Source organism: Bemisia tabaci, chromosome 10 (genome assembly GCF_918797505.1).
Source record: "Bemisia tabaci chromosome 10, PGI_BMITA_v3".
In the NCBI taxonomy this organism is placed as follows: domain Eukaryota; kingdom Metazoa; phylum Arthropoda; class Insecta; order Hemiptera; family Aleyrodidae; genus Bemisia; species Bemisia tabaci.
This window is the reverse complement of record NC_092802.1, coordinates 38,007,366-38,020,994: the sequence shown is the minus strand read 5'-3', so window position 1 is coordinate 38,020,994 and position 13,629 is coordinate 38,007,366. Positions and strand designations below refer to the sequence as shown.

Below are 13,629 nucleotides of genomic sequence, written 5' to 3'. Positions count from 1 at the left end.
CTAATTAAGTAGGTACTTCAAATTTCGGCAAAATTTGAAAAAGATATGGTCCCTAGGCGGTGGATGAAGAGCTTCCCGGTTTCTGGAACGAATGGAGAATTTGCATGCAAATTTTTTATTGCTTCATCTGAAAGTGCCTAAAGAGCTGATTTCACGGAATTTTTTACAATTTTTTTCTGGCATGGGAAATAGTATAAAAATAGATTTAAAAGTGAGAAAATGCACCGCCTAGTGACGTCATCTGGCGGCATTTCCCATTTAAACACACATATTTTAGCAGATTAGATCATTTCGTCAAATCTCCTCAGATAATTGTTCAATTCATGAACCAATAAGGGTATCCTCGTGTTCAGTTCACTCAGAAGTTTCCACTTAAACACGGAATTCATCAAATTTTAGACACCTGCAAATTCTCTATTCCCCGATTTTCCCTAAAATAGTTCTTTCCCTGATGAATCCCGATTTTCCCCGGTTATTTCCGGTTCTAGGCACCATAATAATCAGCCTAAAGTTTATGAGGGGACGGTTTTATGAGTTGTTCGATTTCAGGGTGTCTACTAAAACAGACGGGCCAAAAATCAGTACTTTTACTGTACTTTTCCAGTACATTCCCAAAAAATTCAGTACCTCTTCAACAGAAAAATTCAGTACTCTTTCAGTACTTCCATTTGACAAAATTCGAAGAAGTTAAAAAATTTGAAATTCTCGCTCGAATTGAGACAATTCACTGGTAAAAAAACCTCTTGGACCAATGCCGCGGAGCATTGACTTAAGAGTGCAGTTTCTTGTCGCCGGATTTAAGAGTCTTAAACTCTTGTTTCAAGCGGATTTTGCATTGAAACAAGAGTCCAGACTCTTAAATCCGGCGACAAGAAACTGCACTCTTGAACCAAGAGGTTTTTTTTACCAGTGCAAAACTGACGAGAAGATGAAAAAATTTCCGGACCTTTGGCGGAATTTCCGCTTTTTTCAGTACTTCCGGACCCTCTTGAAGAAATCGGTACTGTTTCCGTACTTTCCGGAAATTGCGGACTTGTAGACACCCTGGATTTATGACCGGAGCGGCAACTGCTGCATCCATGCACCAAGGATGAGTCACGGATCGGGAAACGTGTTTTCCAGCTTCTCGGGCAAATTACTGCCATTCGTATGCAAACTCTGCTGGTCAAACCGACCCGACGTATCCTATTCATTACCGGAACGGCAGGATTCGCACAGACTTCTCGGTTTCTAAAGCTACATCGGTATAGCCGAACGAGCCGGAATGGCGGCTTGTATACCTTACCAGGTGCGGTTGGGTAGAGTTAACTACGACGAAAAAGTTTCCATCACTGAAAGCTACCTAGTCTGCCGTGACAGCGAAGAGAGCAGTAAATGTCAAATTTTCGAAATCGAGTTTGCTTCAAAATCTAAAGGAGATTAAACGAATTTTGTAGGAAACTCAATTTCGAGAATTTGATACTACTGCTCTCTTTGCTATCAAGGCAGCACTCTAGGTGTAAGAAAAGCCAGTGCGCCTTCAATTATTGCACTATGCAACCTGGGCATCCATCGAGTAATAATTGTATCCAATGGTTGTATAATAATTGAAGGTGCACAGGTGATTCTATAAGAATGGCAGGAGCGAATACGCAGAACTGGTGGCGCAGCAACGCCTGGATACAACTATTCGTACTCGACGAGTGCCCGTTTTGCATAGGTAAGTAATTGAAGGCGCACTGGCTTTTCTTACACCGAGAGCGTTCGTTGCCTTGATAGCAAAGAGAGCAGTAAATGTCAAATTTTCGAAATCGAGTTTCCTTCAAAATTCGCCTCAACTCTTTTAGATGAAATCACTGAAATTGCTAAAACAGCGAAATTCATCTTAATTGTATCCAAACGAGACATATGAGAAAGCCGTAAGTGCGCAAAAAGTGACGTAGTTTTAGGCAAAACAGCAGTAAGTGACAATACTCCTCCAGAGAGCCAATAAAAACAGTGCTTTCAAGTAAAGTGCAGCCCTCTCCTGCCAATTTCTAGCTTGAAAATGTGTTTGTTGTGTCCAAAATGCAACCACGAAAGCATGCAGAAGATAGCACCTACGGCTGTCTTTCCGAACAATAACCTAGCATGAAAATGAAAAATACCCTTTACATGTAATTGAAATAAAATCAGTAGATTTTTAATTATGCAAACGATTTTAAGGAGTCTTTGGGACGATCACTGGAAAAAAAACACATTGGATCGAGAGTCCAGACTCTTGAAAACATTGACAAGAAAAAATACTCTTGATTCGATAGGATTTTTGCTTGAATCAAAACGAAATCCGCTTGTATTAAGAGGCTTGGTTCTTGATTGAAGCTAGATTTCTAATTGAATCAAGAGTACTTTTTCTTGTCGATGTTTTCAAGAGTCTGGACTCTACATCCAATGTGTTTTTTTTCCCAGTGATTGGTGGCAATTTGACAAAGAACGGATGTTTCTTTCAATAACATTTTCCGGTCAGAAGCTTCTGATTCCGTTTTCTCAAAGCTTTATTTTTGCACTTACTTTCTCTTCGCTAATACGGCAGACGTGAGTGCGGCACTTGCCACGGAAAAATTTCGGACACGATGAGATCGGGTCGGATCCGCTATCGATAAGAGCGAGACAACCGATGAAAAAAATTGCGAACGACCCGTTAAAAAGAAAGTCGGAAGGTGAATAAACAAATCGTCGTTCCCTGGACGAAGGAACGTAACTTTATTCCAGGGTTGCACAATTGACTTGAAAAATTCAATTTTCTACAAAAAAAAATACCTGGACAATTTAATCAAGAATTTGTCTTATTTTTGCATGATACCTGAAGAATAACCGGTGTGGAAATTTTCGGTTGAAAATGACCAGTTTCGCCTGGTAAAAACGCAATTAGCGAGGGAAAATTTGGCAACATTGAAATGTAGTTACGTTCTTTCGTGGGGAGATCAATGAAGTGAGGGAGATGGCAAAAATCGTTGCCGCATATTTGCCAGCAAAATTGGATTACATGCTGAATCATGGAACCAATATCTCCGGCTCTTCCATGAGAGTACTTTTCTGCATACAGAAACCAATAGCATATATGGATTGCATTTTGCAAAAAGAAACCACGAGCATTCCAATGTCGCTAAGATTGTGCAAAGTTTTTTACCTTGCAAACATCAACTGATCATCTGAACAAGTCTCATCTTCACTCCCGATAATCTATAAATTCAAGACGAAATTTACCATTGTAAATTTAATTTTTTCCATGATTTCAAAAATTTTACTTCAAAGAATGTATGTTGCACAATCTTAGCTACGTTGGAATGCTCTTGGTTCCTTTTCGCAAAATGCAATCCATACGTTGTTTCTAAAATGATCCAAAATTGAGGTTTCTTATTGCAAAATGTGGTCCAATTTATTGTCCAATGGAACTTAGCAACAGCTGATATCGATTGATTTTTTTTTCGTGGAACACCGCCAAAAATGACCCCAAGAAAACAATCTCCAAAAAAATAAAAAAATAAAAAAAAAAAATAAAAAAAAAAAAAAAAAAAAAAATAAAAAAATAAAAAAAATAAAAAATAAAAAAAATAAAAAAATAAAAAAAATAAAAAAAATAAAAAAAAATAAAAAAAAAATAAAAAAAAATAAAAAAAATAAAAAAATAAAAAAATAAAAAAAATAAAAAAATAAAAAAAATAAAAAAATAAAAAAAATAACAAAATAACAAAAAAATAAAATAAAAAAAATAAAAAAATAAAAAAAAATAAAAAAAATAAAAAATAAACTCAAAGAGATGGATCAACTTGGAAAGTTAAAAAGGAGACTGACCTTTGTACATAAGCAGTAGCTTCAGCGTGTAACGAAGGGTGTAGATAACAGTAAGCCAGATAACAATCGCCATGATGGTGCAGGCAGTGAATTGCCATTCCAGAGTTTTCCTAAACAAACAAACAGAAAAAAATTCGTTAATACTTTATCAATTATTTTTAAATACCGGAAAAATACTCCTGAATAATACTGTTATTTTTGCAGGTCGACGAGTCACCGACCCACGATTGGCGAGATTCCACCACTCGCGGGAAAACTTTCCACTCGCTTGAGGAATGGACCGTTCGAACTGGGCAAGAAAAGAAGAGACAAAAGTCACATCAGTCTGGATGCATCAATCATCAGTTGGCCCATAGGTCAGCATGTAAATGGACTACATTTTGAAATTCGGAACTATAAATTCTAGCCCGGTTAGAAAACAACGTATGTGCCATTAGTTTCCCTAGGCACATAAGTGTTTTTCCAAAAGAGCCAGAATTTATAGTTTCAAATTGCAAAATGCAAGTCTGAATATCTGTTGAATGGTGCAATTTTTGAATGTGACATTTGTCTTTTCTTTTCTTTCCCCAGTTCTATGCTCAGGAAAAACGCCAAATCTACCGGGTAAGAGAGAACGCCTCGGATGTTGCGAACAATCCTTTCAGAAATTATTCACTTTTTAGGAAATACACGAATATGATCCCTCAAAATTTTCAGAAACTTTCAATTAAATCACGAAATAAATACTCTAGAAAATTCCGGAAAATACACGATTTGCCTGAGTAGGTTTTTCAACATCTGATGGTCCATACGGCGTTTTTCTTGGCGCGGCAGATATCTTCGCTCCTCTGACGTAAGGGCGTATCTCAATTCCTGCGTGAGCCCTGTTTTACATATAGATCCATGTCTTCTGGGGCTCATGCGATAATCGAGATACGCCCTTACGTCAGAGGAACGACGATATAATCATTTGAATATTATTAAGCGTTCTTCGATAAAAAAAAAAAAAAAATAAAAAAAAATAAAAAAATAAAAAAATAAAAAAAAAAAAATCATGTAGTCCAGTTTTCAGAGGACCAAGCGTCTTAACAGCGGGAATTCAGCAACATTTGGACCACATTTTGCAATAAGGAATCACTATTTCTGCCTCATTTCAGAACCAACATATATGCCACAGGTTTCCCTACTCAGAAAGATGCTTTCATGGAAGAGCCAGAGATAGTGGTTCCTTATTGCAAAATGTGATCCATTTTGTGTGCATACGGCACTCACTCAGCAAATCGGTATAGTACATATAGGTCAAATGGGCTGAATTACGTAAGAATAACTTCTACTTCTGGCTTATTTTCGAATTAGATTCCTGCTTGGATGGGTGCTTTCTTGAATAAACCAGAAATGACAGTTTCTTATTACGTAATGTAGCCCGAATGCACCTTTCAAAACCATTAAATCTGTGAGAACAAGCCGCCACATTAAAAAAGCGAAAATGCGTTAAAGGGCGGGTAGGATTAAAGGCAGTGGAAAGTTTTTCGCAGCTGATTCAACAGCATTTCTGCGAATGAGTTCTGTTCAGTAATTTTCAATCCTCGCATTTCTGAAAAGTGGATAGTACGCTCGCTTAAGAGGAATTTTTCTTGGATTTTCATGAGCGTCATTAAAGTGAAAAGAACGAGTTCATGAAGTTGCGTATTTTAAGCTCCCATATAATCTGTGCCGGAGTATTGTTTTTGAAGCGGGAAGCTTTAAAAAACCTGTAGTTCTTAGGCGAACTGTGAGGTCCGGAGTAAATTTCAGACTTTCTCCATGTATTCATCGTGATTTTTGAGCTATTTTACTTTCAAAGAAATATTTCATGAAATTTCACGAGACTGTGAAATTTTTCATATTTTTCGTGGCTAGAGTATGCAACCCGCACGCAAACACACAAAAATGAAAGAAAGTCACAATTTTTACATTTTGTGACACATGAAAAGGAACCGGTATTTTCAATATATTTCATACATTTAATAAAATATTTTTCGTGAAATTTCAAGAGTTTACTTTTCCTGAAATTTTGCCACCCTGGCTGGCCCAGCAGGGTGTCTACTAAAACAGGCTGGTCAAAAATAAGTGCTTTTACAGTACTTTTTCAGTACATTCTCAAGAGATTCAGTACTTCATCCAACAAAGAAATTCCGTACTTCAGTACCTCCACACGGAGAAAAAAACTTCGTGCTTGGGACCCGAAGTGGAGGTCATATGGATCTCTGAAGTTTTCTGATCGCGCATCCGAAAACTTGAGGTCGAGTTGCCGAAGTTCGGGTCAGACATCGAGGCACTTCAGTATGTACCGGAGTACTTCAGATGTGTGACCCCAACCCTTCGGTATATATCGAAGTACTTCAGATGTCTGACCCGAACTTCGGCAGCTCGACCTTAAGTTTTTAGATACGTGATCCGAGAAACTTCAGAGATCCATATAACCTCAACTTCGGGTCTCACGCACGAGTTTTTTCTCCGTGCATTTGACAAAATTCGAAAAAATTCAAACATTCGAAATTGCGACAAAAATGACAAAAAATGACAAAAATTCCGGACCTTTTTGCGGAATTTCCGCACTTTCCAGTACTTCCGGACCGCCTTTAAAAAATCAGTACAATTTCCGGACTTTCCTGAAATTCCGGACTTGTAGACACCCCGCTGGGCCGCAGTGCAGCGTAAACACGTCATCCCATCATGACGTGAAACATTCGTCGACAAATGACACATACTATTCGGAAACCGGACCGGACGTGGCGGCAACTCGTTAGCGGATCGGCTGGAGGTAAAGAGTCGATTAAAAATAAACAAAACATTCCGGTCGGCGGTGTCGAGTGTGGAGTCGCGCGCCGCGCCGCACAGTGGATCGAGTCAATAGGAGAGGTCGGACATAATTTGGAAACTTTAAACGCTTGAAACTCCGTTTAAACAAAACTTTGAGGTTTTAAAAGTGGCTCCATTGGTTTTCTCATGAAATTTTCTTCTCGAAGCACCCCTTAAAATTTAAAATATGACGAAAATAACATCAAAATTTGCAGTTTTGGTCAAAACTTTCATGTCCGACCTCTCGAATTGACTCGATCCACTGTGCGCCGTGCGCTGCCGCTCGTGAACTTGGCATTGTGGCGCGCGCTCGGAGCGTGGCCGGCGACCTTGCGCCCGGCAACTTTTTGCAATGTACCCGTAGTCCAGGCAAGTAAGCCATGAAAAGGGCTATAGCCTGCAAAAATCCCGGGTAGCAATGTTTTCATCGATTCCTATGTAATTTTTGACGCTGAATCCGAATTTCAACTTTGCGCCATTAAATTCGGACCGGAAAGTTGCCAAATTTGGCAAAAATGGCCTAAAAATCGGACTTTTTTCCGGATTATGGCCTGTAACTTGCCAAAAATTGATCTGACGATAAAATTAGTTATTTTCAGAAATAAAGCTCGTTAAATTTCCTATAAAAAAGTCCAAACACTTTTTTGCTCAAGGCAAAATCAAGCGCGCTGGCGGGCTCCAAACTTTGAAAAATTAGCGAAAATTTGGTTATTTGCGGGTTATGGCCTGTGACTCGTCCAAAATTGATCTAACAACAATTTAGTTGTTTTAAAAAAAAGTTTGTTAAATTTCCCATAAAAAAGTTCTTATACACTTTTTTGCTCAAGGCGAAACTAAGCGCGCTGGCGGGCACCGAACTTTGAAAAATGAACGAAAATTGCGTTTTTTGCGGTTTTTGCAAAAATCCCGGGTAGTTATGCTCTCAGAGAACCCTACGTAATTTTTGACGCTGAATCCGAATTTCAACTTTGCGCCATTTAATTCGGACCGGAAAGTTGCCAAATTTTGCAAAAATGGCCTAAAATCGGCCTTTTTTCCGGATTATGGCCTGTAACTTGCCAAAAATTTATCTGACGATAAAATTAGTTATTTTCAGAAATAAAGCTCGTTGAATTTCCTGTAAAAAAGTTCTTATACACTTTTTTGCTCAATGGAAAATCAAGCGCGCTGGCGGGCTCCGAACTTTGAAAAATGAGCAAAAACTGTGTTTTTCGCGGTTTTTGCCCGATGTCTCCTGTTTTGATCGTCCGACGAGTAATTTCTGGACAAATTAAGTGAAGATGATAAAATTTACACTGAGTGAAATGAATTGATGTAAATAATAAGGATAACCCAACACATTACAGTATGCGCAATTTTCGCACATCTTACAAAGTTCGGAGCCCGCCAGCGCGCTTGATTTTGCCTTGAGCAAAAAAGTGTTTGAACTTTTTTATAGGAAATTTAACGAGCTTTATTTCTGAAAATAACTAATTTTATCGTCAGATCAATTTTTGGCAAGTTACAGGCCATAATCCGGAAAAAAGGCCGATTTTAGGCCATTTTTGCAAAATTTGGCAACTTTCCGGTCCGAATTAAATGGCGCAAAGTTGAAATTCGGATTCAGCGTCAAAAATTACATAGGAATCGATGAAAACATTGCTACCCGGGATTTTTGCAGGCTCTTTTCCTTGTTTGCCTGGACTACCGCTCGTGCAGACGTCTAAGTACCCGCTCGGTGCAGTGCGTTGCGACGCATGGATGACGCGTGGACGCCCGCGGGGGGCGCTGTTGGTAAACAAAGACTCGGAGACTCCACAAGGACGGATGGGCCTCGAGCTATGTTGGGCACGCCGAGAGCTAGATGAGATGGACTATCTACATCGAGAAGTTTGAAAAAGAACGTCTGTGTCAGAAATAATCTGACAGATATTGGCAACGAACTACACCTCTAGAATGGCTGACCAGTGTCAGAGACCCGTAACGTTTTGAAGTTGATATAGGTTAGTTTACTTGGGCTCTCACAGCAAGCTGCCATGTAAACCCATGTAAGTCACTGCCCAATTTTGCCCCAATTTATTTGAATAAAGTGATAGCAATGAAAAGATGGCAAAACAATCGCACCTCAAAAGATTTTCTTTACTCAAAAAATAGGAAATTTGAGAGCAAACCTCAAAATAATTATTAAACCCATATGTTAACCCTTGATTATGGTGTAAAAATACTGGCCATGCTCATTCCCCAATTTTTTCCTTGATTTCAGGAGCTCATTCCTAATGGAAAACCGGAGTTTTCTGCTACTTTCCCGAGATATCAGGGGGAAAAACTATAAAACTCTCCGAAGTTTCAGATATGAATATCGATTTTGTTCATACTTTGACCGATCGTATGGTGCACAATTACGGTTTCCTTACAACATAGTTTGTTTCAGCACAAATAAGTCCATTTGACAAACGGGTGACGAGCACGAAATTCAACATTGCCGGTTCTCGCGTTTAATTCCCCTCGCATATATGCTCGGCAAGGAAAAGCTGTACGGTTCACTGCGGATACTTGAACCATACATTTTGGTGATAGAAAATAAAATTTTCAGCTCATCCATAAAAACACATGTCTACGTAGGCAACTAATAGTACGTACATTGTTCCTAAGATGAGCCAGAAATGAACCTCATTTTGTAATACATACCAAGAGTGACTCATCTGTAAAATCACCTATCAGCATAGGGAAACTATAATTGCACATGTGTCATTTCTGCAATGACCCAGAAATATTAGCTCCTTGTTTTTAAAATGAAGTCCTATTTGACAACGATGTTGCAAATCGTTGTGAATGGAAAAGCGGATGTCGCGGTGAGATTGAAAATTAATTAAACCGGATATTGATTGATGGTTTCGACGGATTTCTGACAGTGGCGTGAGGTGCTTTGCGATTTATCGATTGTTCTGCCATTTAAACATAAGGAAAAGGATCGATAAACAGGGTGTTTGCAGCGAACACTTTAATAATCGATTATTTACCATAGGTTTAAATGGCAGAACAATCGATAAATCGCAATTCACGCCACTGATTTTTGAACACCCGTGTCCCAGCGCAGCGTTGAGCTGGTGTAATCCATATTCACCGACGACGCTGCATTGCGAGTCCATTAGCTGGACGACAGTATTTGCGATTGAGGTCGCTTCGGGCCGCTGCGGTTCGAAAATGAACAGCGTGAGTAAAAATGTGTTTTGCAGAAAGACCATTTTTCCGGTAATATAAGAAGTAGAGCCTCATACCGTATTTGCTATTTTTCGTTAGAAGTATACTTAAAATTTTGGCTAGTTATGCTCGAAGGTAATACCTGAAAACGGCTTTTAAAGTGTTTAGAAAATAGAATAATTATCAGCTTAGTAGGGCCTGCGTTTTGAACGATCAAATGCAATTTTTTCAGGATTGGATTTTGCTGTACGCGCCACTATAAAATACCTCAATAATCGTCGGGCGTTTTAAAATTTTAGCACTTCTTGATTTGATTTTTACAAGGTTTCCACAGAATTTAGAAAATGAAATTCCCTGACATTTCCCTGATTTTGGTGAAATTCCCGGACAATTGAAGATGTGATGGATGGTTAGGAAGGCATAATTGAAAATAGTTTTCAGGCAAAACTTGTTGTTCGAAACCTCAACCCATTCTAGAAAGCAAATGAAGATGATTTAACACATCTTCCCTGTCAGTTTCGTCATTTTCCCTGACTTTTTAAAATTCCCTGACGGTTCCCGGTTTTCTCTGACTGTGGCAACCCAGGTTTTAATACAGAAGCGAGGAATCATTGAAAGATTCCCATATTTTTTCTCACTTTGAAATATATTCATGTCCGCACTTGGTAAATGAATCGGTTGTTTTCAAAGGGAACAAGCCATTTTTTGCATGAGCCTTGGCTTGCATAAAAGGACATACTAACTAAAACTCATCGAGGAATGGACCTGTTTCTCTTTTGAAAACAACTGATTCAATACTGTGAAACTTCTCCTCGCGAGGAACGTAACTGTTGTTGATGTCAACGCGTGGATACAACTATTCGAACTCCGCGGATGTGCAGGTGGTATACGTCAGAAATCGAAGGCGCTCTTGTTTTACTGTTATTGGTTACTTCATGTTAGTGGTTTACGCATAGCGAAAGAAAGGGACACATCCTAATCTCATTCATTAATTTGTTCATCTATAAAATACCTTTCGTTCCTCGTCATTCTAAAATTTAGAATTGAATCTTCATCTCTCCACGTTGTTCCAAAAATTATCTGTTCCCTTGCGTTTCATAGCTAACAAAAGTCTTAGAGTCAATCAATTTTTCAAGCTATGACTACTATTAAATGTTTTATGATATTGTCCCAGGTGTCCCAGGTAAAAACGCCGTATGAATATTCGAGAGTTGCCTTTCCTCTCAGCAAATATTCATTAATGAAATATTCATTATATGTATTTTTCCTTTAAATTTTCAGACGCTCTAGATCAAATCATGAACAAAATTCTCCGTAAAACAGGGTGTCTACTAAGACAGGCTGGCCAAAAATCAGTACTTTTACAGTACTTTTTCAATACATTCCCGAGAAATTCAGTACCTCCTTAACGGAAAAATTCAGTACTTTTTCAGTACCTTCATTTGACGAAATTCGAAAAATTTCAAACATTTGAATTTCACTCTCAAATTGCGACAAAAATGGAAAATTCCGTACCTCCAAACGGAATTTCCGCACGTTTTCAGTACTTTCGGACCGCCCTTAAAAAATCAGTACTATTTCCGAACTTTCCGGAAATTCCAGACTTGTAGACACTCTGGTAAAATCTAAAGAAAAATATTGAACAATTTCCCCCGGAAATCCGTGATTTATTAAAGGAAATTTGGCAACGTAAGGAGGCTTATATGACATTCTTTCTGACCACACTGGAAAAAAAACACATTGGATCTAGAGTCCAGACTCTTGAAAACATTGACAAGAAAAAGGACTCATTGATTCAATCCGATTTAAGCTTGAATCAAAAAGAATCCCGCTCAAATTAATAGGCTTGGTTCTTGATTTAAGGTTAAATCTGATTGAATCAAGAGTCCTTTTTCTTGTCAATGTTTTTAAGAGTCTGGACTCAAAATCAAATGTTTTTTTTTTTTTTTCTTTTTTTCTCTTTTTTTCTTCTTTTTTTTTCTTTTTTTTTTTTTCTTCTTTTTTTTTTTCCCCAGTGCACGGCAACGTAACTATCACTATATCAACGACCAACATGCTTTCACCGTAACGTCTCCGTGACGAGCCACGAAACAAAATCGTCTCCGATCATTCAAACGTGTTCAATACTAGGCATGTCGCCTTCCTGATATAAGGACGTAACTCCACTTGGTGATGAACCCTACCGTCCATAAAACTCAATGCTTCTCCGGGCTCATCTCAAAATGTAGTTACGTCCTTTCGTAAGCCGAGTGACTATATCCGTCCTCGATTCCTGAAATCGAGAGCAGTTCGGCAGACAATCAATAATACATGATGAGCTCCGGTTGCATGCCAAATGCGGCCACCGTTTTCATCGCTCCGCAAAGTTTTCCTTGTTGCGCTCTTCGTCTCTTTAAAATTTAAGAGGGGAATGTCTGATTCTATCGGCATATTTAACAGCGTTTCAATAGAATCGCCCGATTCTCGAATTGATTTAGAACAGTGGCTCGCGATCCCGCTAAATTAAATTCGACGGATTACGGGCCGGATCGGTGGACCGTTAGACAAAGTTTGAGCGGTTTCTCGGAAACGCGACAAAATTTAAAGAAGCGAGTGACTTATTCCGAAAATTGAGATGTTACGAGGTCCTGTGATGTACCAGAGGGTGTCTAGTTTTTTTTTCATTTTGGGAAATCCTTATGAAACCCTGATTTATACTGATTTTTGACTGCTAAATCCTGATTTCAAAATTTTTCCACATCCTGATCAAATCCTGATTTTTTGCGGAGAAAAATTAAAAAATGTGCATAAGCGTATGCGAAAGCATAAAAAAATCCGATCGGACGGCCGACTTTTCTCAAATTCTTATTTTACGATCGATTTTTCCTCATATCCTGATAAAATCGGGATTAAATCCTGATTAACCTCAAATCCTGAGTAGCCTCAAATCCTGATAGAATCGGGAAAATCGTGGAAATCCTGATGCTAGACACCCTGTGTACTATTCAACCAACCTGTCCGCTCTCAATTCTCGCGAAATAGGATGGTGCGACTGCGGGCTTTTTTTGCGACTTCAACTTGGGGAAAATAAGGAAGAAAGAGAAATGGATTAAACTTACCCAGGTAGTAACGTTAGTATTTTGTCTGTTAAGGAGTAGGGCATCTTGAAGCCAGCAAAATGTAAACTCGTAATGATGGCCACCATCGCCCAAAGACTTTGGAGCGGCGCTGGATAGACGCCATTTTTTACGCTATTCTGAAACACGAGAAAAAGGAACACATATTAGAACCGAGAAAAGCCCAAACTTACGTAAAAAAATACAAGAAAAAAAATTGAATTGACGGATATGAAAGTAGCCGCGTTTCAAACACTTTCTTTGACTTCATGCAGTGAAAGGATGAGATAACATGAAATGTTGAAATTTTATTGAAAATCTAGATTTCGCTTGTCTGGAAATAAAAGGAGGAATCCACGATCTTGAAATTCTTTTAATTAATTTAATTAATTTATTTAAATAATTTAAATTAACTATTTTAAATAATTTAATTAATTAATTCTTTTTTATTCATGAGACCGCCACAGATGATCCGATCGACATACATTTTTCTGGCTTCGGCAATAATCACAATAATTTTGAAAATGTCATGACGGCATTTCCTGTCCTCAAAAAGTTGCGTAAAAGTTCTGTGTAAGACGGCTTTCAAATTTTGGATATTTAAATCAACTGTCCCCGTGAAACTTTTAGAACTAAACTATTATTTGCGGCATGAAAACGGTGGGGGGAGGGACTTTCCAGCATTTTTGCACGAAACCAAACAAGAACATGATGATGGACG

The 13,629-nt window shown here is 38.4% G+C and overlaps 1 protein-coding gene across 4 annotated transcripts in view; it reads right to left on the bottom strand.

The window, feature by feature from the left end:
- Positions 1 to 13,629, bottom strand: part of whd (carnitine O-palmitoyltransferase whd) — a 113,178-nt gene that overhangs the window by 27,421 nt on the left and 72,128 nt on the right. For all 4 annotated transcript variants that reach the window (XM_019056545.2, XM_072305382.1, XM_019056544.2 and 1 more), the window contains 2 exons: positions 12,912 to 13,048; positions 3,814 to 3,923 (listed from right to left, as the gene is read on the bottom strand). In XM_019056545.2, the coding sequence (XP_018912090.2) occupies positions 3,814 to 3,923; positions 12,912 to 13,048 (247 nt within the window). The remainder of the gene's footprint in view (positions 1 to 3,813; positions 3,924 to 12,911; positions 13,049 to 13,629) is intronic.